The sequence below is a fragment of the Myotis lucifugus genome, unplaced genomic scaffold, assembly GCF_000147115.1.
Source record: "Myotis lucifugus unplaced genomic scaffold, Myoluc2.0 scaffold_557, whole genome shotgun sequence".
Lineage (NCBI taxonomy): Eukaryota > Metazoa > Chordata > Mammalia > Chiroptera > Vespertilionidae > Myotis > Myotis lucifugus.
The window spans coordinates 199,746-225,855 of NW_005871605.1; the positions used below are offsets into that span (position 1 = coordinate 199,746).

General features: G+C 42.1%; 1 protein-coding gene across 7 annotated transcripts in view; it reads right to left on the reverse strand.

Annotated features, from left to right (window-relative positions):
• The window catches only part of CRYZL1 (crystallin zeta like 1), a 36,695-nt gene that overhangs the window by 5,333 nt on the left and 5,252 nt on the right, over window positions 1–26,110 (reverse strand). For 5 of the 7 annotated variants that reach the window (XM_023745600.1, XM_023745603.1, XM_023745597.1 and 2 more), the window contains exons 2-10: window positions 18,876–18,947; window positions 17,754–17,831; window positions 15,180–15,252; window positions 11,279–11,323; window positions 9,736–9,804; window positions 5,519–5,652; window positions 3,882–3,993; window positions 2,411–2,509; window positions 727–848 (exon numbers count right to left, since the gene is read on the reverse strand). In XM_023745600.1, coding sequence (XP_023601368.1) covers window positions 727–848; window positions 2,411–2,509; window positions 3,882–3,993; window positions 5,519–5,652; window positions 9,736–9,804; window positions 11,279–11,323; window positions 15,180–15,252; window positions 17,754–17,831; window positions 18,876–18,947 — 804 coding nt within the window. The remainder of the gene's footprint in view (window positions 1–726; window positions 849–2,410; window positions 2,510–3,881; window positions 3,994–5,518; window positions 5,653–9,735; window positions 9,805–11,278; window positions 11,324–15,179; window positions 15,253–17,753; window positions 17,832–18,875; window positions 18,948–26,110) is intronic. The other 2 variants (XM_023745599.1, XM_023745598.1) reach the window with 2 other exon arrangements.

Below are 26,110 nucleotides of genomic sequence, written 5' to 3' on the forward strand. Positions count from 1 at the left end.
CCCTAACTGCTTGCCTGCCTGCCTGATCACCCCTAACCACCTCTGCCTCAGCCCCCACACAAGCGGCTCATCTGGAAGGACAATCTGGAAGGTTGAAGGACATCTGGAAGGTTGTTCATATTACGCTTTTATTATTAAATATTACGCTTTTATTATTAAAGATACACACACACACACATATTCCAATTAGAACAATTAGGAAATTGTGATAATTTTATATAGAAATATTTTGCTAAGTATATGTCAATGTTTGTTACTAAGAAAAAATCCTTGCTCTGGCTTGGTTGGTTGCAGCATTGGCCCATACACCAAAAGGTTGCAGGATTGATTCCCAGTCAGGGCACATATGGGAGGCAACCAATTGATGTTTCTCTTTCATATCAATGTTTCTCTCTTTCCCTTCCTCTCTCTCTCTCAAATCAATAAAAAAAACAACATATCCTTGGGTGAGGATTTAAAAAATCCTATTTCAAATATTATTACATTCAGAAGTCACCGCATCCAAACTCCTAAACAAGTTAAGTGAACTCCTCTGCTAGACCCTTTTTCAACATTTTGGCCAACCTGTAGCTAAAGTGTAAAAACTACCTTTCTTTAAAAAAAATAGGGTATAATCCAGAATTTACACAAATTTGGCCACATTTTGCCTTCAAAGACGTAGGCATTATTCTTTGTTAACTGTACCCTTTTGGTGGAAGAGTCATACTTTACTGTTTCTAGTCATACCTGCAGGTTTTCCTCTGTCGTCACCCAGTGGCCTCCGACGCCCAGAAGAGTGAGGATATCATGCTTATGTGGTAGTAGTTGTAATTCTGCAGCGGGTTCATCATCTTTACTATATAATCTCACTTACAAGGGAATAGTTAAAAAAAGAGAGTAAAGAAATACATATTTTAGTCATCCGATGAAAATTTATTCTTCAAACAAGTTCTCTTTCCTTTTTAATGTAGGAATGAGAAAGCATTTCTTTAAGAAAAAGTCAACACAATGTATTCAGACACCTTAAAATATACTTTTGCATTAAAACTGGTCATAAACTTTACTCCAGATTTAATTATAAGTGAAATAACTAAAGAAAAAAAGTGTTTTTCAGCCCTGGCTGGTTTGGCCCAGTAGATAGAGCATTGGCCCTTGGACAGAAGGGTCAAGGGTTTGATTCTGGCCAAGGGTGCTACCTCAGTTGCAGATCCCCAGTTGCAGACCCCCAACCAGGTGCGTGTGGGAGGCTCTCACATCAATGTTTCTCTCTCTCTGTCTCTCCCCCTCCCTTCCACTCTCTGAAAATCAATGGAAAAATATCCTTGGGTGAGGATTAACAAAAAAAAACAACAACAAAAAGTAAAACAACTACGAAGAAAGTCTTTTTTTCGTTTGAGAACCAGGCACGGTAATGCAACATGGAACTAAGTCTGATAGTTTTAACCATAACATCAGTGGCTTGATACTTTGGGAAAAGTTGACCTTTGATTAAGGAATGCATAGACTCAAGATGGTCATACTTTGACATAATTATTGAAATTTCAACTTGAAAAGCTAAGGAAGTATACATTCGCTTCCACTGAAAGATTCTTTTGTAGTGAATTTAAAATCCTGAAAACACTGGCAAAAAGAAACACATATGATGGCCGCATGTCGCTGTATTCACCATGATTCTCACGGGAGAGGATAAATTCTAACGAAGTGTAAGCAGAATGCCTTTGCAGATGGTAAAACCTATCCTTTAGGTGAGACGGCACTACCTAACTGTACAAATTAGGTGCTAAACAGCAAAAGCGCAAGGAGGGTGACAGTGGAACAGAATTCTCTTCGTTTTCCAAATAGAGACTGTAAGTCAGCCAGCCAGTAGAGGGCCGTATATAGCAAAAGCATCTGGCTGAGACTAAACTAATGTGTATCATGTGGGAACCATGGAAGAGATCATGTTTGTAGATTCTTGTAGGGATACTTCAATCCAATGCCTAGACTTTAAAAGGCAAGCATGCTCTCTCTTCCAGACAGAGTTTACAATGGGATCAATTGAAGAAGTGCCCATTTGAATATGAAAGTTTAAAAGAAACCCCAAACTAAACAGCAATTTAATAAATATGTTAAAAATTATTTCCTGAAAAAAGTATGTATTTAAAAATATATATATATTTTTATTGATTTCAGAGAGGAAGGGAAAAGGAGAGAGATAGAAACATCAATTATGAAAGAGAATCATTGATTGGCTGCCTTCTGCACACCCCAAACTGGGGATTGAGCCTGCAACCTGGGCATGTGCCCTTGACCAGAATCGAACCTGGAACCCTTCAGTCTGCAGGCCAATGCTCTATCCACTGGGCCAAACCAGCTGAGGCTGTTTTGTTTTTCCTAAAATTCAGCCATCACACTAGAACTGCACAGACTGCTGATTTAGTGAAGCACCGACCTCCAGCGTCCAGGACAATATCCACTCCCAGGCCACCTGTTTCTTCCAAACAGCTTTCAGCAACATGGGCTTTCCCACCGGACACGTCGATCACTCGGGCTGCGAAGGACAGGAAGTCAGGCAACTGCACTGCTCTCTATGTGATCAACACAAGGCAGAGGGACAGCAAGAGCAAACATCTGTCCTCTGGAATGAATGAACTGGTTCAAACAATTACTGAATCCAAATTATACTTTTTTCTCATCTAACCTGATACTGGTAAGGATCCATTTAAATGAAGGGATGGCATATTCAATAAAATAAAATATAAGCATTTTGCGGCTAGCGTGTCCCAAGGCTAGTCTATTTACACGGGAGACTGTTCTCTGTACCTTATATTGCCAGAACTGAGAACCTATAAAACCAGAGGGACATATACATTAAGACATGATCTGAAAGATTAAGTAATTTTTAAGTCTGTTCAGATTTAACAGAGTTTAGAGCTAAACAGCACAAAAGTCTATTTGGGCGACATGACACTTCTCCATTAGGGGCTGCTTTCTTCTTTCTCAGTCACAGAACTCCCTGCACCTCCCCACCTGCTGCTTCCCGTCAGCCATAGGGCTGCTGGGGACTCAGTGGTGTTATCCGTACTAACACCCAACAACCGCTGCCTGCCCGCCTGCCGGCTCCTCAGTTCCACTCCGCTCATCCTTTCTCTTCATCGTTAAACTCCAGTGCTCACTCTGTGACTCCCGCCTATTCCATTCCACCCCCATCTTTCTCCTTTTCAATCTACTCCTTTCTCCGCTTGCTGTCCAGAAGGGTTCACTCTTTTCAAGGGCTCCGAGTCTCCTCCGTGCCCTATTCATCATAAACTGTCTGATGTGTGCTTCTGTACAAGTGGCCACCTCCTCCCTAGAATATCACAGAAAGCAGACGACTTTAGAGGTAAACCGCTGGGTAAGAGGCGGAGAAACATACCCAGGATGCAAAATACACTGATTTATTGACTAAAACCAAAGAGGCGCCAGGTATTTCTAAATTGTTTCAAAGTTCACCTCATTCAAACTTGGCTAAGTTGATAACAATGGGGCAAAGAAGAAAAAAAACATTGAAAAAATAGGTTTAAAAAACAAAATAATTAGCCCTAACCGGTTTGGCTCAGTGGATAGAGCGTTGGCCTGCGGACTCAAGGGTCCCAGGTTCGATTCCAGTCAAGGGCATGTACCTTGGTTGCGGGCACATCCCCAGTAGGGAGTGTGCAGGAGGCAGCTGATCGATGTTTCTCTCTCACTCATTGATATTTCTGGCTCTCTATCCCTCTCCCTTCCTCTCTGTAAAAAATCAATAAAACATATTAAAAACAAAACAACTTATTAAAACTATTACTTAAGTAAACTTAGACTTAGCACAGACACTAAGTGCATTTTAAAAGGTGCTGCGCCTTCCAGGTTTTGTTTGAAAGTCTGTGTTGAGTGGGGTTACCCACCGAGAGCAGGCCGGAGTCCTTCCAGGTACTGCTTGTCTTCCGGGCTGCACGCTGTGGAGATCACTCTGGCTCCTCTGTGGTGCGCTAACTGAATGGCTATTGTCCCAAGCGCCTGTGTGGAAAACACACAGTAGGCTCACACACAGAGCGCAGAGGCCACCTCTAAATGGTCTTACAGGCTGTTCAATAAAGTGTAAGACGTTAGTGGTACTTCAGTATATTTTTAAATGTTATCTGACAGCAGAAGGAAAAACAATGCGGAGACGCTAAGTAGGAATAAACAGCTGATGGACTTCCTTCCTCAGAATGGGGTAGAGAGCCGCCCGGGCCCCCTGCTCTCACCCAGTCTCACCAGAGCAAATGCTTTCCAGGACGGAGCTGAGTTAGAAAGCAGCTTTGGGGTGAGAAAAAGGGCCTTTCAGGGGCTCCTGCAAGTCCAGTGAGCACTCGGGAGGGTCACGGCACTTCAACCCTCCGTCCTTTCTTGTGCTGACCTGGGGGGCGAGTTCAGGGAAGTCCTGCTGTCCCGGTGTTAACACCAGGCTGAAGCCACTGCTGAGGACAGTTCTGGCTTTTTTCAAAGAGAAGCACTTCAGCAACAGCCAGATAGAAAGTAAAACTGAAAGCACCCAGGTTTTGTCACAGTTGTATAATTTATATGTATACATACATGTTTTAATCCTCACCTGAAGGATATGTTCTTAGTGATTTTAGAGAAAGAGAGGGAGAAGGGAGAGGGAAGGAGGAAGGGAGAGAGAGAGAGAGAGAGAGAGAGAGAGAGAGAGAGAGAGAGAGAGAAACATGGATGTGAGAACTATCCATCGGTTGCCTCCTGTACGCCCCTGACTGGGGATCAAACCTGAAATCTAGGTATGTGCCCTAACCAGGAATCGAACCCACAACATTTTGGTGTATGGGATGATGTTCCAACCAACTGAGCCACCCGGCCAGGGCAGATTATAATATGTTTTTATGTATTTGTTTTTAGTATAGAATTATTTTTTTGATGATGCAGGTAAAATGTTTAAAGTAGCACATATTTGCATCTATAAATGCAACACCTTGTTAACATAAGTGTAAATGTGAGGGATATGATATGAAGTTGGTTGGGAGTTCTGAGGTATGGCTTCAAAGACTTCATGAGCTATTTCAGGCTTTGTGTGACTGGCATGAAAAAATTTGTTTGCTTTTGTAATTACTAGCACATTCAAAGTAAGAAACACAGCAAGTCTGACTTTTATCTCTTATTGATAAAAGCTGCTTATTTTCACAAAATAGAAATTTGGTAAAAAATATAAAAATCAGCCGAAACCGGTTTGGCTCAGTGGATAGAGCGTCGGTCTGCGGACTGAGGGGTCCCGGGTTCGATTCCAGTCAAGGGCATGTACCTGGGTTGTGGGCAAATCCCCAGTGGGAGATGTGCAGGAGGCAGCTGATCGATGTTTCTCTCTCATGGATGTTTCTAGCTCTCTATCTATCTCCCTTCCTCTCTGTAAAAAATCAATAAAATATATTTTAAAAAAATATATAAAAATCAGTGACTAAGCTACTGGCAAAGACTTATGTTAGTAAATGGAGGGCCCGTTCCTACGTTTGCTGTGCTTTGGCCTGTTTCTGAGCAAACCGTTAGCACCTACGCTTGCTCCGTCCATGATCAGCACCCACTTCCCGGGGGCGAGCCGCGAAAGGTAATGCAGAGCGGTGTAGGCTCGCACTCCGTCCCGAACGGTCCCAGCGGCTTCTGTCCACGACACTTTTTCCGGCTTGTGAACTATCACAAAGAACAGGAAGCAATCCGTTAGCAAGTCCCGCTGGTCTTGGCTCCTGGGTCTGGGCCTTCCCCTGGGCCCTGGGCCTGGCCTCCACTCCTACCCCGCGGTTTTCCTGCCTCCATTCCCGCCCAGGCGTAAGCCCCTCACCCACAGCCTCGTCTCCCACCAGAGGTCACTTCTCTGTTTAAATTGATATGATTGACATCAGAGGTCACCACCACCCTAACTTAATTTCTTATTTGCTTCCATAGGTTAGTCCTCCAGGATTCATTCCTAAATAAGGTAACTCAGTTCTGCCTGGTTTTAAGCTTTACCTAGATGCAGTCATATCCGTATGCATTATTTTCTGTCTTGCTTTTTATGCTCGACATTGTTTTTCACCCACTCCTACTCTGGTTATCTGTTCTCCAGTCGAGCAGCATCTGTGTGGTGTCCAGGTGGGGGCAGCGATAAACAGTGCTCTTGGGGGAAAGATAGGGTTACACTGGTGCCCATTTCCTCTAGGCCAGCGGTTCTCAACCTGTGGGTCTCGACCCCTTTGGCGGTAGAATAACCCTTTCACAGGGGTCGCCTAAGACCATCCTGCATATCAGATATTTACATGACGATTCATAACAGTAGCAACATCACAGTTATGAAGTAGCAACGAAAATAATTTTGTGGTTGGGTCACAACATGAGGAACTGTATTTAAAGGGCCAGAAGGTTGAGAACCACTGCTCTAGGCTGTTCTCTTAGGAACAGAACCCTCAGGTCCCGGGTACCTGCCACTTCACCACACCCGCCCAAGGGCCTGTGTGACCTCCTCTCCCACAGCTGTGCACTAGGTAAAGTGAGAAAGGATTGCTTGTGCTGTGAAAAGGCATTAAAACAGCCAAACATACTAAGCTAATTAGCACGTCATTAGTCATGTGCTACAGTGTGGTGCTGTCACCATCCTTGGAGCCTTGGCATGAGTCACATTTCTACCACCAAGTGGGTGTGGAGAGGTTTTCCTCGGATTTTAATTTGCTTTTCCCCAATATTGATGAAGGCGAGCATCTTGCCGTGTTTCCTGGCCATTTGTTCAAGTGTGTCATCAATTTTTCTTTGTATTGTCTTTTTCTCATTGATTATAGGAGTTTTTTGTGTATTCTAGATGAATTATTTGCTTATGCATTATAAATATTATTTTCAACTCTGGCTTCTCTTTTCAATCTTTTTAAGTGTCTTTGAAAAATAGAAATGTATCAGAATGATCTTTTAAAACATAAATAACATCCTAACACTTCTCTGCTTGGAAGTCATCAATGGCTTTCCACTGCATTGGGAACAAATGCAAACTTCTAATACAATTTATTTTTAATTTAAAATTTTTAAAAATGTATTGATTTTGAGAGAGAGAGAAACATGGATTTGTTGTTCCACTTATTTATGCATTCATTGGTTGTTCCTGGTATGTGCCCTGACCAGGGGATCAAACTTGCAACCTTTGCATTGGTTAGGACGACACTCTACCCAAGTGAGCAACCCGGCCAGAGAGCTCTATTGAGCTGACCATCAAGCTGCTCCTCATGTTTCATTATTGAATGTTTGTTTTGTCTTTATTTTGTAACTGAATGTGATCTTTTCACAGTGCAATCAATCCTTTCTCACTTTACCTCAAAACCCATTTTATAACACTTTTCATAGCCTCTACCAGCTCTTTCAGATATTTTTCCTCTGGCAACGTCCTCATTGCTTTTACCAACAACTAGTGCCATCTAGTGGGGAAGCCGAGCATCCAAATATACATGTTGAAAATGTTACAACAGACAAGCAAGGCATTGAACAGCAAAACATAAGCTAATTAGCATGTAATTAATCATGTGCTACATAAAGATGTTTGTCACCAATGGGTCACATATATGGCGGTGGGATCACATATAATCACATAAAATTATAATGGAGCTGAAAAGTTCCTACTGCGTAGTGACCTCTTACAAAACCCATTCCTCACGTTTGTGGTGATGCTGGTGTAAACAAACGGAGCACACTGCCAGGTATATAACAGTACAGCGTAGCCCTGGCCGGTTGCTTAGCGGTTAGAGCACCGACACATAGACCTAAGGGTCTCAGGTCTGATTCCCAGTCAAGGGCATATACCTCGGTTTGATCTTTGGCCCCAGTAGGGGGTTCGTGTGGGAGGCAACCAATTGATGGGACTCTCTCACGTCGATCTCCCTCTCTCTCTCTCTCTCTCTCTCTCTCTCTCTCTCTCTCTACCTCTCTAAAAGTCAATGGAAAAAATATCCTCAGGTGAGGATTAAAAAACAAAAACTAGACTGCGATGATGGTTGTATAACTCTTTAAATATATTAAAAACCACAGAATCCTACACTTTAAATGGGTACATTATATGGTATGTGGTTTAAATCTGGCTAAAAGGATGAGTGTGCATTCTTTTAGCCAGATTTTGACAGACCCAGATTCCTGCTCTGTATTTAAATTCCAAAAGATGGAAGAAAAGGTACAGCACATACAATATGTACAGTACACACAATATGTACAGTACAGCACACTGGATAATGGTAACAAACAACTATGTTGGTTTAGGTATTTACTATTTTTTATTGTTATTTTAGAGTGAACTCTTTCTACGGATAAAAAAAAAATGTGCTGTAAAGCAGTACGCTACGTATACCTGCAGCAGCCTCGTACACCTCGTGCTTACCACGTCTCTTGATTGCATCATGTTATCTTGTGCTTGATGTGATCTCATGTTTTGTGAAGTGATGTGCTGTACAGGCTTGGAGCCCAGGAGCAATGGCTGCTCCTACCACACAGCCAGGTGTGTAGAAGGCGATGCCATCCAGGTGTGTGTCAGAGCCTCTAGGATGTTCGCCTGACAGTGAACTTGCCTCATTTCTCAGGTTGCCTCCCCCTCGTTAAGTGGTGCGTGACTATAATTAATTTGTCTGAGACCATGTTGCTAACAGTTTGAATGTCAGACATTCCATGGCTGATATAGAGACAGGCCATCCTGGGGTCACCTAGGTTCCTCCATTAGTGCTTGTTTAGTTTACACACAACTTACTCACATGGAATTTTGGGGAACACGTTCCATCTTAATAACTGGGATTACCATTTTCATTAAAAACACACACACAAGTGGTCCTTAAAAAAATACTAACAGTAATACAATTATATTTAAGATCGCAACGGCTCTGAAATTGCATTGTTAGATAACACTAAATTATTTTCTATGCATTTGTACCAATTTATGCTTTTATGTGCATAAAAGGTCCCACTGCTGCACATCCTTGCTGACCCTCGGAATGGTGAGATTTTATAACTGTCCGTCCTGTGGTGCATAATGACATCTCTAAGTGGTTTTAATTTGCTTTTCCCTGATTGCTAAGGAGATGCCGTGACTTTTCACAATGGCTTCATGCAGTATGTCTGTGTTTATATTTATTTTAATTTAAATATTCAAGTAAATTAATATAAGAAGAATTAAAAATTAACATTTCACTTAAACTGAACACTTATCAAAATATATTAGCAATAGCAACCAAAGACAAGTGTTCTTGGTTCTTTCCTGTCTCAGACTCTACATGGATTTTCTAGATTTAAAAATAAATTTTATTTGTTGATTTTCGAGAGAGACATCGATTTGTTGTTCCACTTATTTATATATTCATTGGTTGATTCTCGTATGTGCCCTGACTGGAGATCGAACCTGCAACTTTGGTCTATTGGGATGACGCTCTAACCAACTGAGCTAGCTGGCCAGGGCTAAAATTAATTTTAAATGAACATTTCCAATTTCAATTAATAACCAAGCATAAAAAATATAATTTTTTTATTGGGAATATAATTTTAGAGAGAGAAACTTCTTTTCAAACCTCTAACCAGGAGCTGTGTGAATGAAACTTAAAGGTCTCTATACTGTTTAGTATGAGTATAAATTTTACGATACAAAATTATAAACTCGAGGTAGTCACATGACCAGCCAACAGTTATTTCCTATGTACACGCACAGTAGATGCACAGAAATGGCGATGTTGCCACCCACACCAGCGAAGTGAGAATGACTGAACCCCGAGCCTGAACTGCACATACCCAAGTAGTGCTCATGCACCCGCACAACCTCACAGAGTCCAGGGTCTTCAGAATCCAGGGGTAGGATCCCTGAAAGGAAACAATATTTAAACTAAAATAAATGTAAACACAGACATGCTGCATACGGCGACACTGAGGGAAGCATCCCCGAGTGAGTGGCTTCATTGTAAGGAGCGGCCGGCGTTAGTCTCATCCCGTTCGGTGGGCTGTGGGGAAGGCGCCGGGAATGACTAGCGCAGGGAAGGGACAGGCTTCGGAAATGTGAGAGGGAGGGATGCTCCTTCTCTCACACCAGCACCACGTCTCCTGTGCTCTTGTTCTTTCCTTCTCTCCTGTTCTTGCACCTTTGAGGGTGGGAGAGACGATGCTGATATAGAGGCAGGTCCGCCGGGGGGGCACCTGGGTCCCTCACTGAGATTGTCCCTGATGCGCAGCTGCCTTCCACGGCTGGGGTCGAGCCGCGGTCGCGCACAGGTGGCCCCGGACCCCTGGGGGTGCGTGAGGTCCCAAAGGTGGGAGACCGCTGGTCTGGAAGATACCCAGTGCTCCCAACGAAACCCCACTTCTACTTAAGCTCGTCTGTTTTATTTTTGGTCTCTTACAAAAAGAACCTTGAGTAATGCAGTGTCACTGACCTCTTGGCCAGATAAAGATAAGACAGACAGAAAAAAAAGTTAATTCTTCAAGAAAATACACGTCAAAGGCAATATCGTAAGAAGCTAACAAAAACATTCCGACAAATCAATTCTTAATAGCCTCAAGCTTGCCATAAAGTTAACCATTTTCTAGGCTTAGATGCATATCTTTCTATGAATATTTTCTATGGAGAAATGGTCATTTTAAAGACTAGTACGAAAGTCATACTTTATGTTTGTGTGATGGTCTAGGACAGTGGTCGGCAAACTGCGGCTCGCGAGCCACATGCGCCTCTTTGGCCCCTTGAGTGTGGCTCTTCCACAAAATACCGACTTCTGCGCATGGGCCATGAAGTTTCAATCGCACTATATGTGCGCCCGCACGTGGTATTTTGTGGAAGAGCCACACTCAAGGGGCCAAAGAGCCACATGTGTGTGTGTGTGTGTGTGTGTGTGTGTGTGTGTGTGTGTGTATGTAAAATAGTATTAACTATGGATTTTAAAATAATAGTAAATGAAATGTTCCCAGTGACTTCTAGCTTTCTAAGCGCAGTAAGGGAGAGGTCCCATACAATCCAGTTGAGGTGCACAGGGAGCTTCTATAGAGCCAGGTTGGTCGTGCAGATGACCTATGACCTTTCTCCAGAGTCTACAGGTCTGTCAGTCAAGGGCTGTGCCAAGCACAGTAACAGCAATGGCCTCCTTTTTATCTCATATTGTTCTACAGCCAAATACGGAAACGTTCCCAATGCTCTGCTGTTGAGATCAAACTCCCAATTCCCTTCATCAATGGACTTTTGAGAGCAAATTCCAAAAATCAGGAAAATACTTGTATATGAAGCAAGGTCACAGTAAACATTAATAACTGTACAGAGAAAAAAGAGATGATAGTAAAATAGACAACTTACCGACTACTTCATCATCAGGTTGAAAAAATGATACCTTACTTCCAACTAAAGCATAGAGAAAATTAATAATTAATATGAGGTTATTAAATACCATTCTTATTTAACTATTAAAATAAAAAGACCCATGGGTTTATAAACAGTTGCTAACTCAGAGAAAAGAACGTGTAGGACATTTTGATGGTCTATAGAGACTGTTGGATAGAACACTTCAAATCTGGATTCTCACCCTGGCCGGGTGGCTCCGCTGGTTAGAGCATCATCCCAATATGCCAAGGTTTGGGGTTTGATTCCTGGGCAGGGCACACACAAGCCCCAACCAATGAATGCATAAGTAAGTGGCACAACAAACTGATGTTTATCTCTCTCTCAATTCAATCAATAAAATTTTTTAAAATACAGATTCCTTACAAAATTTTCTACAAAATCGGGGCCATATGGCTGTTGACAGCACAGAGAAGAATGTCTATTTAGGATTAAGGGATAAAGGGAAACAGTCCGCGTCACAGCTCCTGTGATGGTTACATGGCTTCCTACCCGCAGCCCAAGTTCCCATCGTTATTTCAGTTCCAGAATCTCAGACACACACGGAAGTTGTGGTAAGAGTCACATCGGAAGTTGCTTTGATTTGGAATGATGGAAATGAACTCCTGGTGGTGCCCAGAACATTCGGGGACTGTACAGAAATGAGTGACACTTCCGGCACATGCAGAGAGAAGCCGCTACTGTCAGCCAGCTCTTTAGAATATTTCTGTTCAAACAGTTATGAGAGGAAACGCCCCGAATGCCCACTGCGTGCAGCATTCTCTGACATCAGCTTCATCTTCACAGCATCAGGCTAGACCTGCTCCTTCCAGGCTCACAGGTGAGCAAACGGCTGAGCCCGAGGGAGGCGGGATCTGGCATCTGCCGTGGACGCTGGCGGCTCTGGCATCACAAGGGCCCCACGGGGAGGGGAGCTCCGTCTGATGTTCCCGCGGCAGGCCCCCTTGTTCCCGTTTCTTGGCTCCCCACAGCCCTCCTCCTACAGTAGCTGTGCCTGCTGGGCCACCGTACTTTTCCTTCTGCTCCTGACCCTCCTCCTCCTGGGACCGCTCTGGTCCCTTTTCCTTGGCTTCCTTCACACTCCTCTTGACTGTCCCCCAAATGAGCATTCCCAAGGGTTCCATGCTTATGCATCTGTCCCTTCTCCATTGCTACTCCCCCGGTGAGTTCATCAGCTTTATTACTTCAAATATAACTACATGCTGACAACTCTCAAATACGTGCACTTCCTGCACAGTCTCACCTTTGAGCTTAAGTCAGAGTACCGCTCACTAGATATCTCCGGGGGATATCACTTACGTACCTTGAGCCCAACAACCATAAATCTAAACTGTCCGTCTTCCTCCTAATAAAACCCTCTCCCCTTATCAGTTGGTGGCACCGATTCATGGCTTAGCCAGAGCCCTGGGCGTCACTCCTGGCTCTTGCTGCTTTTAATTCCCCTGTTCCAGTCAATCATTAAGCCATGCGGACTACTCCTCCGTATTTCTTGCATATGTACGTCTTCACCTTTGCCACCAAAGCCTCGGTCATGGACTCCGTCGTCTGTTGGCTATTGGTCTACAGCCCAACCAGCCCTACTACCTCCAGCCCGGGTTGCCTGCAGTCTACCCTTCATGTGGCTACTCTAACAGCCTCCCGTACAACCCAGGCTGACATAGGAGGCTCTGCCTGGGTCTGGCCCTTGCCTACCCTCATGCCTCATTTTTCCCCCATTCCTTTTCTTTTTTTAAAAATATATTTTGTTGATTTCCTACAGAGAGGAAGGGAGAGGGATAGAGAGTGGTACATGCCTTTGACCGGAATCGAACCTGGGCCCCTTTAGTCCACAGGCCGACACTCTATCCACTGAGCCAAACCGGTTAGGGCTCCCCCATTTCTTTTTAATCCTCATCTGAGGATATGTTTATTGATTTTAGAGAGAGAGGTAGAGAGAGAGAAAAAACATTGATGTGAGAGAAGCATCAATCGGTTGTCTCCTGTACTCACCCCAACTGGGGGTTGAACCCGAAACCTCGGTCTGTGCCCTGACTGGGAGTTGCACCTGCCACCTCTAGGTGCATGGGACCATGCTCAACCCACTGAGCCACCCGCCAGGGCCGGAGGAGTCAGCGTCCATATCATCATTGAAGTATCAGGGTTGCTACCTTTTACTCTTCTGCTCCAAGGATTTTCTTGACAAAATGTTTCTGTGCCAAGTATCTTACCCCAACACCAAACTGCCAATCTTTCCTTTTCTTCGTCCTTAGTACCTGACATGACTCGCCTCTGCCCGCGCTCAGGGCCCCTCCCTGAGCGACCTCCTGCCGCCCGCACTTCCGCTCACTCCCAGGAGCCTCCCCTGCTTCTCGCTGGGCTGGCCCGTCCTCGGACCTTCACGGCGCCCCACTCATGTGCGCGTCTGTCTCTCCCTTACATTGTGAACACTTCCTTTTTGGCAATCCAGAAAAAGATTAGAGGACATTTTCCCCATTGATATTTTAGAGAGAGTGGAAGTGAGGGGGTTGAGAGGGGAGAGAGAGAGAGAGAGAGAGAGAGAGAGAGAGAGAGATGATGTGAGAGAGGCACATCGATCGATCGGTTGCCTCCAGCACGTGCCCAACCTGGCAGGAGAGGGGGGCGGGGGAAGGAGGGGCTGGTGCACAGGCCGATGCGCTAACCACTGAGCACACAGGCCAGGGCTAGATTATGAACCCTTTGAGGGTAGGGACTCTATCTTATTCATCTTCAGATACCAAGCTCTTAGCAAGTGCTTGTTAAATATGGAATAAATGAATAAATCAATGATTACTCATCTTCTGGCCATTATAATTCTTATTTTTATTTTCCTACAGTGTGAGTAGAAGAAAGGAGAGGGAATGAAATTATGATTTAGCTGTTAGATTACATTGAGAAAGAATCAAATATATTATGGGTTAGAATTACAGGCAAAACTCAAATAGTCTAACCCACTGTATTCCATGCTCATTCACGCACATGCAGAAAGAGCAGCCATATACTCACTGATCACGAACTACCCATTAGCAGCGAGTATGAATGGCTGGTCTGCTTAGAAACAAATTATTTCAAGTACTTAGCTTACTGTCCTGCATGTTAAGACCATTATTTACGACATAAAACTTAACAATTTTTTGAGTTAAGGCAATCCTAAAATCTTACTGGTTATTTCTTCCCAGAACCCATTTTTATTAATTAATTAATTAATTTATTTATTTTTAAAAATATTTTTATTGATTTCAGAGAGGAAGGGAGAGGAAGGGAGAGAGAGAAACATCAATGATGAGAGAGAATCACTTACTGGCTGCCTCCTGCATGCCCCCCACTCGGGATCGAGCCTGCAACCCGGGCATGTGCCCTGACCCGGAATTGAACCCTGACCTGGAATCAAACCCTGACCTCCTGGTTCATAGGTCGATGCTCAACCACTAAACCACCCTAGCCAGGGCAGAACTTATTTTTAGATGAGCAAAATGCTTAACTTTTAAATGCTCAATTTTACACAAACTTTAAAATTTAATGTCAATGTAGTTACTATTATGTAAATTTGGGCCAAAAGCCAATGTACAGAAGTAATTTATGCTGGTTTGTAAACAACGTTGGTCATTCTATTCGGTATGATTGCTGATAGATTGAAATACATAATCCCTAAATATTTACTGAAGTATAATAAGCTCTTTAATTATAAAACACCAGTTAAGTTCTATTTTTCTTTTTAATTTAAAAAAGGGAAACATTTCTGTATAATTACATTTCCTATTTGAAGACGAGTGTATGATTTTATGTGCCAGTTCCCAATTAGCTGCCATGTAATTCTTTTACCTTAGAAAACAGATACAGGTATTTATATCTGAAAACTTACCATCTAACACGATTCCAGCAATTTCTCTCCCAACGGGAAAGAAATCCTTCTCCATCTTCATTTCTGCCAGAAGCTGAATCATGACAAAGGCCATTTATTGTCAAAAGTAAATCCTGGCTTCTTACACCAGAGGGAAGCAAGAGCACAAATCAAACCACAAAAAAAGCAAATAGGATTTAATATTTGGAATAAAGCCAAAACAAATAACTTCACAAGATAGGTTTCTCGTTAGAGTAAGAATTGGTTGTTATGTAGGAATTAGGTATGAGTATCATTATTCCAATCACCATTAACATACTTTGTTTAACACCTTTCTTCTGCCAAGTATGAAGGGAAAATATGTCCCAAATTTACCAGTCAGCTCATTAGATGGGGTGAGGGAGCTGGGGGAGGGAGCTGGGAATGAGGGGTGAGGCTACTGAGAACAAGGGCTCTCCTACCCACAGCCTTTAAAATCCGCTGGGTGTTTCTCACAGGTCTTGGGTTAAGAAGCAGGTGGGAAGAGGTGATGGACATACTTAGGAAAATTGCCATTTATTTTCAATTTGGAATTTTTTAAAAAGAATAAATCATTTATTTTTGAGAGAGAGATTAGTGTTTTGTTAATATTCTGGCCAAACTGAGCACTTAACTTCTGAAGTGACAGAGTATATATACAGATAAGCCTGTAGTTTAAGTTCCTGCCATTTATACTTTTACTAGAGGCCCGATGCACGAAATTTGTGCAAGAGTAGGCCTTCCTTCCCCTGGCTGCCGGCACCGGCTTCCCTCCGGCACCGGGACCCGGGCTTCCCTCTGGCCGCTGGCAGGCTCTCGGGACCCGGGCTTCCCTCACAGTCCCGGCTTCATCCAGAAGGTCATCCGGAAGGACCTCCGAAAGGATGTCTGGTCTAATTAGCATATTGAGCGTTTATTATTACAGCTAATAATACCAGAGCCGTGAACATACTTGTAGGTATCATAGTATTTTAGGAACAGTAAGTAAAAAGAAATTGAAGTAATTCTCTTGTATATATTTTTTATCTTTCAGTATTTAGATCTCCTATATAAGCTCTCCTACCTGATTGCCAGAAAAATCTTTCAATGTGGAACTTTGTACTTTTGCTAAGATGACAACATGACACTCACAGAAATACTGGATGTTTTACATGATTTCTTTTCACATGGTTCTTTTATGCACCTTGTACAGAGCTATAATCACGGTTATAGCCACTGCCTCCTGCTTCCGTCACCTACCATGAGCGTTTCGTACATCGCTACACATTTTCATAACCGTGATGTTTAGTAGTTGTGCAATATTCCATTGAATTTACTTTGCTATTTCTATTAGACATGAGATAACTTCCTAGCCTCGGATTTTCCCTCTTTTCCACCTGCTCTATCTTTTATATCTTTCCCTGCATTACTGCACCATCGAGGCCTCCATATCCCGAAGAGGCTCGGCAGAGGTTGTGACAGAAGCCCGGTTTGTCCTTTTCTTTCCTGTTCCCAGACTGGGACTGTTATGCATTTTTCAGTTTAAAAAGGACAGCGTGGAAGGGCTGAGCACAGAGCCCCGCAGACAAGGAGCAGTCCTCCTGTTCCTGCTCAGAGGGCTGCGGAGCAGCTTCCCTTCTCCCGTCGTGCTCAGGGAACAGAGCAGCCAAGGGAAGCATATGACTTTGTTCTGTAATTTCCCTACATGTGGCTTCACTGCAGAAAACTTTTAGATTCCTAGAAATTATGGTGACATTATTATCCAATCATTTAAGGGTCCAATAAAACTTTGGTATTGATTTTTACAAAGCAGAGTAAATGGCCCCGCTATATCTATCATAGCACATTCAACCACAGTTTACCGTTTGAAAACTGACCATGTATTTCATGGTCAATAATGGAAGATGGATGACTAGGGGTAGTGAGAGGCTGGGGATGTGAATGCAGGAGAGAAAGACAAAGAGAAATGATAAGAATATGAACTCTATATAAAGATGTTAACTAGAAATGTCTATAGAATAGACAGCTAATAAATTAGTTGATTCAATTTCTATATTTTTACTATATTTATAAAAGCATTTTCTTCCTTGATTATAGGCCTTAGTAATTATAAATTCTCAGCCTTTCACAATGTAAAGGAGCTTATAAGTTATTTTCCAATAATAATGTAAAATTCATAACTTCAATTAGACCAGAGGTTTGCAACCTGTGGGTCGCGGCCCCTTTGGGGGTCGAAACAACCCTTTAACAGGGGTCGCCTAAGACCATTGGAAAACACATATATAATTACATATTGTTTTTGTGATTAATCACTATGCTTTAATTATGTTCAATTTGTAACAATGAAATTGGGGGTCACCACAACGCGAGGAACTGTATTAAAGGGTTGCGGCATTGGGAAGGTTGAGAACCACTGAATTAGACTAATATCTTAATATGGAAACATACAAATTCACATAAACTTTTCCCCTAGCTAGTCTATTCTTCTAAGGATGACAATAATTTCTTGGCACTCAGAAGTCAGTTATCATTATATTAGTAAACTAAATAGACTATGAATTCTCATTTGACTTTTAGCCCAAATAAAAGCCCCAATACCTTTGTATTTATGTGGCTCAGAGCACAAGCTTTAACTTGAAGTTTCACATAGTTATCCTCTGCAACAGGAAGATTTTCCTAGAACCAATGATAACAAAATATTACACATTCATTTGAGCCCATGCCTTTATGATGTGAACATTTTCATACACAACTGAACAAAATTAAACAGGCCCCAAATCTAACTTTAGGGATGAAAACTAAGAGCTATTTGTATGCCATACTTGTATATTCCATAGTATAATAAGGATTTCGGAACCATGAACACAATCCAGTTTTCCTCTGTCATCTTTCACTAACTCCAAAATCATTTAAGTCAAGAGTCAAAATCTCAGACAGCTTGCTTCTACCACTGGAATGATTTTGGCTTGCGACAGACCTTTCAAACAATCTCCAATATATGAAAATTCCACTCTCTATGCTTAAAGTGGTAAAAAACTAGAAACCATTTAAAGTTTAGTGAATAGGGTGACTTTGCAAAGCTCAGAAATTAGTGTGGAAAACAGTGTTTTCCACCTCTTTTATTTCACAGTTTGAGAGAATGTATTTTCTGAAATATGATTACAATCTGGAAATTTACCTTATTTTATTTTATTTTTTTTTGCTGGTAATTGTGCTTTAATTTCTGCAGTCAGACATGGTGCAGTGAGATACAAGTAAACTTTCATTGTACGTTCAAAAAATAAAAAGCACATTTATACAGATTTAGCCCAACAGCTTATTCCCTTAAAAAAAAAGTTTTACATGTAATTAAAGCTAATTTATCTTCAGTGTAAAAACTTGGAGGTATAAACAAACTCAAGATATTATACACGGTAAATTAACGTACACGGAAATTTACCTTATTGTGGTATTCAAAATAAATTGAGTTAATTTTGCAACATATAAGGCTATTAAGGTATTGTTTTCCTAATATCTTTTATACCACCACCCAGGGGACTAAAAACTCTTTTGTAGCAACTCTTTTAAAAATATAGTTATACTACAATATGGACCAGCACTGTAACATATGATTAAAGGAAAGTAATTTCTAGAGTTTCGTTTAAGTTTCACTAAAAGATCATTTAAACTGGGTAAATATACTTATCTTGTTTCGTTTAATGATTAAACAATTTTTCTCACCCGTTCTTGAAATACAAATGTTATTTTTTCATTTGTGGAACTCTGTTGAAAATATAAGCCTTTCATAGTCACCTAAAGCAAAACAAAAAAAGAAAAAATATATACATGAAATAAACAAACCAACAAAATGTCATCTCTACCAAACGAAAGCAAAAATTAAAAAATAGTGCTGGCAAAGGATAAAATGACAACTATAAATGTAGTTTTCAAACAAAGAAATTTAGATAATAGTGCTTGAAAGTGATCCAGAAGTGAATATGCCATCTTCGCAGAGAAGGGGTTTACAGGTCAGCTTTCCACATGAAGGTGAGCATGTGTTTAATTTCACTTTGCTATTCAATAAAAATGATTAGATGTACTTGGGGGGTGGGGGTGGGGGGAAACGGAAGAGGTTCAGAGAGCTCAATTGTAATGACCAAAGGTGTCATTTGAAAGGCGGTCAAAGTCTTAAAAAAGACCATTAGGAAGGGAAAAGTGGGCCCTCGCCGGTGGCTCAGTTGGTTGAAGCATTGTCCCCTCCACCAAAAGGTTGGGGGTTGATTCTGGGTCAGGGCACATCCCTAGGTTACAAGTTTGATCCCTGGTCCAGGCCTATGGGAGACAACCCACCAATGTTTCTCTCTCACATTGATGTTTCCCTCTCTCTCAAATCAATAAAAACATACCCTTGGGTAAGGATTAAAAAATAAATAAAAGAAAAAGTGGTCCATCAAGACATCAAAACTGTGCCCTTAATTCTTCTGTGACAGTTTACAACCATTTAATGGAAGTATTTAAATCTGTAGTCTGTGGATTCTTGAAGCACATCTAAGGATTCCAGTTGTTTAATTTTCATAATAATTTTATGAAAGACTATTTTATTTTTTTATTTTAGAGATAGAGGAAGGAGAGAGGTAGAGAGAGAAATATCAGCTGATTAGCTGGCATGTGCCCTGACCAGAAATCACACCGGTGACCTTTTGGGGCACAGGATGGCGCTCAATCAATGAGCCACACTGACCAGGGCAGGACGATTTTCTTTTTCAAATCCTCACCCGAGGATATTTTTTCACTGATTTTAGAGAGAGTAGGAGAGAGAGGGAAAGATGGAGAGAAATATTGATGTGAGAGAAACACATCGACTGGTTGTCTCTCGTGCCCTGACCAGGGTCCGGCTGGGATGGAGCCTGAAACTGAGGTACTGGCCCTTGACCAGAATCCAACACGGACCCTTCGGTCCGCAGGCCGACACTCTATCCACTGAGCCAAACTGGCCAGGGCAAGACTATTAAGTGTAAATTTACAGAAGAGCACAACGCACACGGGAAGTGCAGAGGCCCTACTGCACAGCCTGCTGACCTCTGCGAAGTATTCGCAGTCATGCGGAAGCAGTACTCGCATCCAGAAGCTTCTGTGCCCCCGCTACTCACCACCTCCCTTCCTGGGGACACTCACTAGCCCCTAGCAGCACAGGCTCGTTTGGTCTGTCTCACTTTATATAAAAGAAACTACATTCCTTTATGTCCACTTTCTTTTTCTCAACACCACGTTTGTTTCACCCACATTGTTGCTGGTAGTTGTAGTTCATTCATTCTCATTGCCATAAAATATTACTATTATATTCATTCATTACTATTGATTAATTCCACTATAGACATTTGATTGTTTTCAGTTTGGGGCTTTTACAAATTATTCTTGTGCCTACTTGTACAAGGTGAAAGTGTTATTACATTTATTTTATGAAGGAGGAAACGGAGTCTTACAGAGGTTAAGGCACATCCCTAGGGCCTTATAGCACCAGCTGGGCCAGATCTGGGACGAACCAGATGCTACCAACTCCAAAGTAATTTCTCTCATCAATTATACTTAACGGCTTTCTATTGAGCTGCTAACATTAGACTTTCCACTTGAAACTAGAATCCTATATCCTTTAGCTTAGGATGGTCATTTATGAAGTCCTTGTTGATAAAACTGATATAGGATTTGCAGAGCCCAGTGCAAATGAAAACGTGGGGAACCTTGCCCAGAAATTACGAAAATTTCAAGCTGGTGACCAGAGCACGAAGGCTTCTGAGCGTGAGGTCCAGGGTGAATGTAAAGGTCCCGCCAGGAGCCCGCCTGACGTTAAACCTCAGAGGGTCTAACGGTGCTCTGTGGGGTTTTTACTGAGTAAGTGAGCAGTGCTTCCTGCTTCCTAGAACATGGTAATCAGATTCTGGAACCGAGAGAAATGAACACACACTCAAGGCACCTCTAATCATGTGTGTAGCACGTACCAACGGGGCATATGAAAACAGAGGAGCCAGGTCAGATGACATGGATTCCAACCCTCTGGCAAGAAGGGCTGTGTGTGCATGTCAGTGAGTGTGTGGGGGTGTCTGCAGGGGAGCACAGATCCAGCAGCCAGGCGTTCATTCCCTTTGACAGTAAACCAACCCTCGAAGCCCAGCTCCCAAGGCTGTCTAAGAGGCATGACCCGCTGCCCGTGTCCGCCTGACGCCCCATTTCCCAGCGCACACCCGGTCTGATCCCGTCACCCTGACTTCACACCATATGGCCACTCGTCTCAGGGCGTCCAGGCTCTGCTTGTTCGCTGAGACTGCGCTGTACTGACTCTGCAGATTCTGCAGAGTGAAGCAAGCTCAACCCTGCCCCCTCTCCAGAGACTCCCCCAGTGACACTCAATCTACCCCATCTGTTCCCTGCTTCTAGATCTCATTACATACTAACAAAACCTTGCCTGACTCACTCACTCACTAGTGGGTTTTCCCAGCTATTGCTTGAGAGAATCAATATCCATTATCACTAAATACTGAAATCCTTGCTCCTGCTCAGTCTGGAGCTACTGGAGTCGCCTTTTGAGAAAGAGAACTTTTACATGGAACACCTTGATTTCAAACATCTCCTCTGTAATCCGGGAAGCCACTGTTTCCTCTGCCCACTGCATCTTAGAACATGCGCTGTCTCCCAGAGCAGCAGTCACGTGGACCTCAAACCACAGCACCCCAATTTCAAAGGCCTGGGCAGATAACTGCACGACAGCAAGTATTATACACATAACATCACCAATGTTTTTAGTCAGATGACCCTAAGTTGTTCCTCTAAATTTTGGGTTAAAATTGGCCTGGCTGGCAGAAAAAAATAATGCTTAGTTGGTCCAATAAAGAACCAAGTGGGAACAAAAATATCCTCAAAATTACAAAGGGAAGAAAGAGAAGTGTTTTTACAAAAGTAGCAAGAAAATTGAGGAAATCTTATTTTACAAACCCCAAAAAGGAATACTGAGTGCTTGACACTAAGAAAATGGTGGAATGGATGGTATTCAAGGACCAAGTCGTCTCTCAGGCATTGGTCTAGATCAGTGATGGCGAACCTATGACACGCCTGTCAGAGGTGACACATGAACTCATTTTTTTGGTTGATTTTTCTTTGTTAAATGGCATTTAAATATATAAAATAAATATCAAAAATATAAATCTTTGTTTTACTATGGTTGCAAATATCAAAAAATTTATATATGTGACATGGCACCAGAGTTAAGTTAGGGTTTTCCAAAATGCTGACACGCTGAGCTCAAAAGGTTCGCCATCACTGGTCTAGATTAAATGGAACACTTAAGTGTATTATGTCAAAATTGTTTTATTGAATGTAAATATACTTGCACACAGGAAATAAATTAGCTGAGCACCTTATAAAATAAAAATATAAGTTAAAATATAGCACTTATCATGCCATTTCCAAGAATGAATGTCATTAACTTCAAAATTATATGTTGTACTCTCTTTTTTCTCAAGAAAAACGATTTTGAATATGATGTTACATGCAATAAACATCAATTATTCAAGAAAAATCTTATACATAATATTACATGCAATAAACATTAATATTTCAAGGATAAAAAGATTTTAAGTATAATGGTATTACCACAACTGTACTAACATAGTATGATATCATAAAAGTTGTAGGAAATATTAAAAATCTGCAAATAACAGTATTACTTCTATTATACTTCTAGTATATTTTTTTCCCTTCTGTCTCTATTTTTTTTTAAATATATTTTATTGACTTTTTACAGAGAGGAAGGGAGAGAGATAGAGAGTTAGAAACATCGATGAGAGAGAAACATCGATCAGCTGCCTCCTGCACATCTCCTACTGGGGATATGCCCACAACCAAGGTACATGCCCTTGACTGGAATCGAACCTGGGACCCTTCAGTCCACAGGCCGACGCTCTATCCACTGAGCCAAACCAGTTTTGGCTGTCTCTATTTTTGTTCATCAGTTTATGTTGTTCATTATATTCCAAAAATGAGTGAGATCATATGATATTTATCTTTCTCCGCCTGGGTTATTTCACTTAGCATGATGCTTTTAAAGTCTATTTTGTCAGATATGAGTATTGCTACTCCAGCTTTTTTTTTTCCATTTGCATGGAAAATTTTTTTCATCCCTTCACTTTCACCCTGTGTCTTTTGTTTTGAGGTGGGTCTCTTGTAGACAGCATATAGTTGGGTCATGTTTTTGTATCCATTCAACTAACCTACATCTTTTGATTGGAGCATTTAATCCATTTACATTTAGGGTTATTATTGAGAGGTACTTATTTATAGCCATTTTAATTCTGTACAGCTAGGTTTCTCTCTCTGTTTCTTCTCAGCAGTCCCTTTACAGCAATCCTTTTAGCATTTCTTGTAATGCTGGCTTGGTGATGATGAACTCCTTTAGCCTTTTTTTGTCTGGGAAGCTCTTTACCTATTTGACCTGTCTATTTGAATGATAGTCTTGCTGGATATAGTAATCTTGGTCTCAGATCCTTGCTTTCCATTACCTTGAGAACTTCATGCCATTCTCTTCTGGCCTGTAGAGTTTCTGATGAGAAATCAGGTGTCAGCCTTATGGGAACTCCTTTGTAGGTAACAGTTTTCTCTTGCTGCCTTTAAGATTCCCTCTTTGTCTTTAATTTTTGGCATTTTAATTATGTATGATGTGTCTGGGTGTGGGTCTGTTTGGGTTCTTCGTGTTTGGGGTTCTCTGTGCCTCCTGAACTTGTGTGACTTTTTCCTTTACCAGGTTAGAGAAGTTTTCTACCATTATTTCTTCAAACACCTTCTCTATTCTTTTCTCCCTTTCTGCCTCTTCTGGCACACCTACTATTCTAATATTGTTACGTTTCACATAGTCCCACAGCTCCCTTAAGCTGTCCTCCTGTTTTTTAATTGTTTTTTTCTTTTTAGTTCTCTAATTGAGTGATATTTTCAATTCTGTCTTCTAATTCACTGATTTGATCCTCGGCTTCCCCTAATCTGCTGTGTATTCCTTCCAATGTGTTCTATATTTGTATTATGTCATTTTTTTTATCTCAGACTGTTATTTTTTCATAGTTACTATATCTTTTTTCATACTGTTGAGCATTTTTTAAAAAAAAAAATTTTATTGATTTTTTACAGAGAGGAAGGGAGAGGGATAGAGAGTTAGAAACATCAATGAGAGAGAAACATCGATTCAGCTGCCTCCTGCACGCCCCCTCCTGGGGATGTGCCTGCAACCTGGGTACATGCCCTTGACTGGAATCGAACCTGGGACCCCTCAGTCTGCAGGCAGACGCTCTATCTGCTGAGCCAAACCGGTTAGGGCTACTGTTGAGCATTTTTAACATCATTACTCTGAACTCTGTTTCATTTATCTCTTCTTCTGGAGAATTCGCTAGTTCTTTCATTTGGGGGTTGTTTCTTTGTTTCCTCATTTTGGTTGTCTGTTTGGGTTTATGACTTTGTTTTAGGTAGATTCTTTATACCTCTCAATCTCTAGTGCAGGATAGTGTTAAAGGCTGTTTCTGACTAATTGGATCAGGCAAAGACTCAAAGCCTCCAGGATTCCCCCCAGGCAATCGTCCTCAGGTGTGGTGAGTTTTTTTCAACAGGATGGGACAGTTACTTCTGCCTGGAGGCTACATTTAATCTCTTAAGTGGCCTTAGGGCAAGGTGTTTGCCAATAGGGCAGCGGTTCTCAACCTGTGGGTCGAGATCCCTTTGGTGGTCAAATGACCCTTTCACAGGGGTCGCCTAAGACCATCCTGCATATCAGATATTTACATTACGATTCAGAACAGTAGCAACATTACAGTTATGAAGTAGCAACGAAAATAATTTTATGGTTGGGTCACAACATGAGGAACTGTATTTAAAGGGCCAGAAGGTTGAGAACCACTGCAATATGGTGTGTCGACTGTCTTCCCCCAGGCAAGGCAGATGTCTATGTGGGAAAGATGTCCTCCACTGTGTGAGAGAATGACTCATCCCAGGAAACTTGGGGTGTCTGCCTTCTGAGCTCTATCCCCCGAGTCCCCAGTCCTGGTTCTGCTCTCACAGCTCCAGTCCACTTCACCCTCCCTCTGCCAGAGCACAAGGTGGGTGGCTCCACAGGGAATTTTGTGCATTGGCCCTTTAAGAGGGTGCCTGAACTTTCAGCTGCCACTCCCTGGCAGACAGCACCCCACTGCTTTTCACAGCTAGATGTTATGTGGGTACCCTCCTCAGTTTGGTGCCCTCTGCTGGGCAGCCCCATTTCGGGATTAGATCCCAGAGTTCTCAGTGGCACCCCCTCGCCCTGCAGCTGAGATATCTCTCCGGGACTTCAGTGCCGTCTGTGGGTGCCGGGCCAGCCCTTTTGTGCCTCCGCCCCTCCCACCAGTCTCTATGCGTCTCCACCTTCAGTCCTTGGGTATCAGGGTTCTCTCCTGTGAGTTTTCCATTGATTATTCAGGAAGCCTTTCCGTATTTCAGTTGTAATTCCAGCTTGTTCCTGGGAGCATGTCCGTGCCTCAGTGTTCTTTAGAATGATTCCCCCTTCTCCCATTTTCAAAGTCAGCAACATGGCACTTCTATGACCCTTTCTCCATAGTCACATCTCTCTCTCCTATGTTCTACTCTTAACTTTCCTTTATCAAAGAAGTGTACATAAAATTTTTAAATGAAAATAAACCTGTTTAAAAATGTAGGCTGACCCGGCCAGCATGGCTCAGTGGTTGAGGGTCAACTTGTAAACCAGGAGGTCATGGTTTGATTTCCCATCAGGGCACATGCCCGGGTTGCGGGATCAATCCTCAGTGTGGGATGTGCAGGAGGCAGCCAATCGATGATTCTCTCTCATCATTGATGTTTCTCTTTCTCTCTCCCTCTCCCTTTCTCTCTGAAATAAAATATATATATATATATATATATATATATATATCTATATCTATATATATATATATATA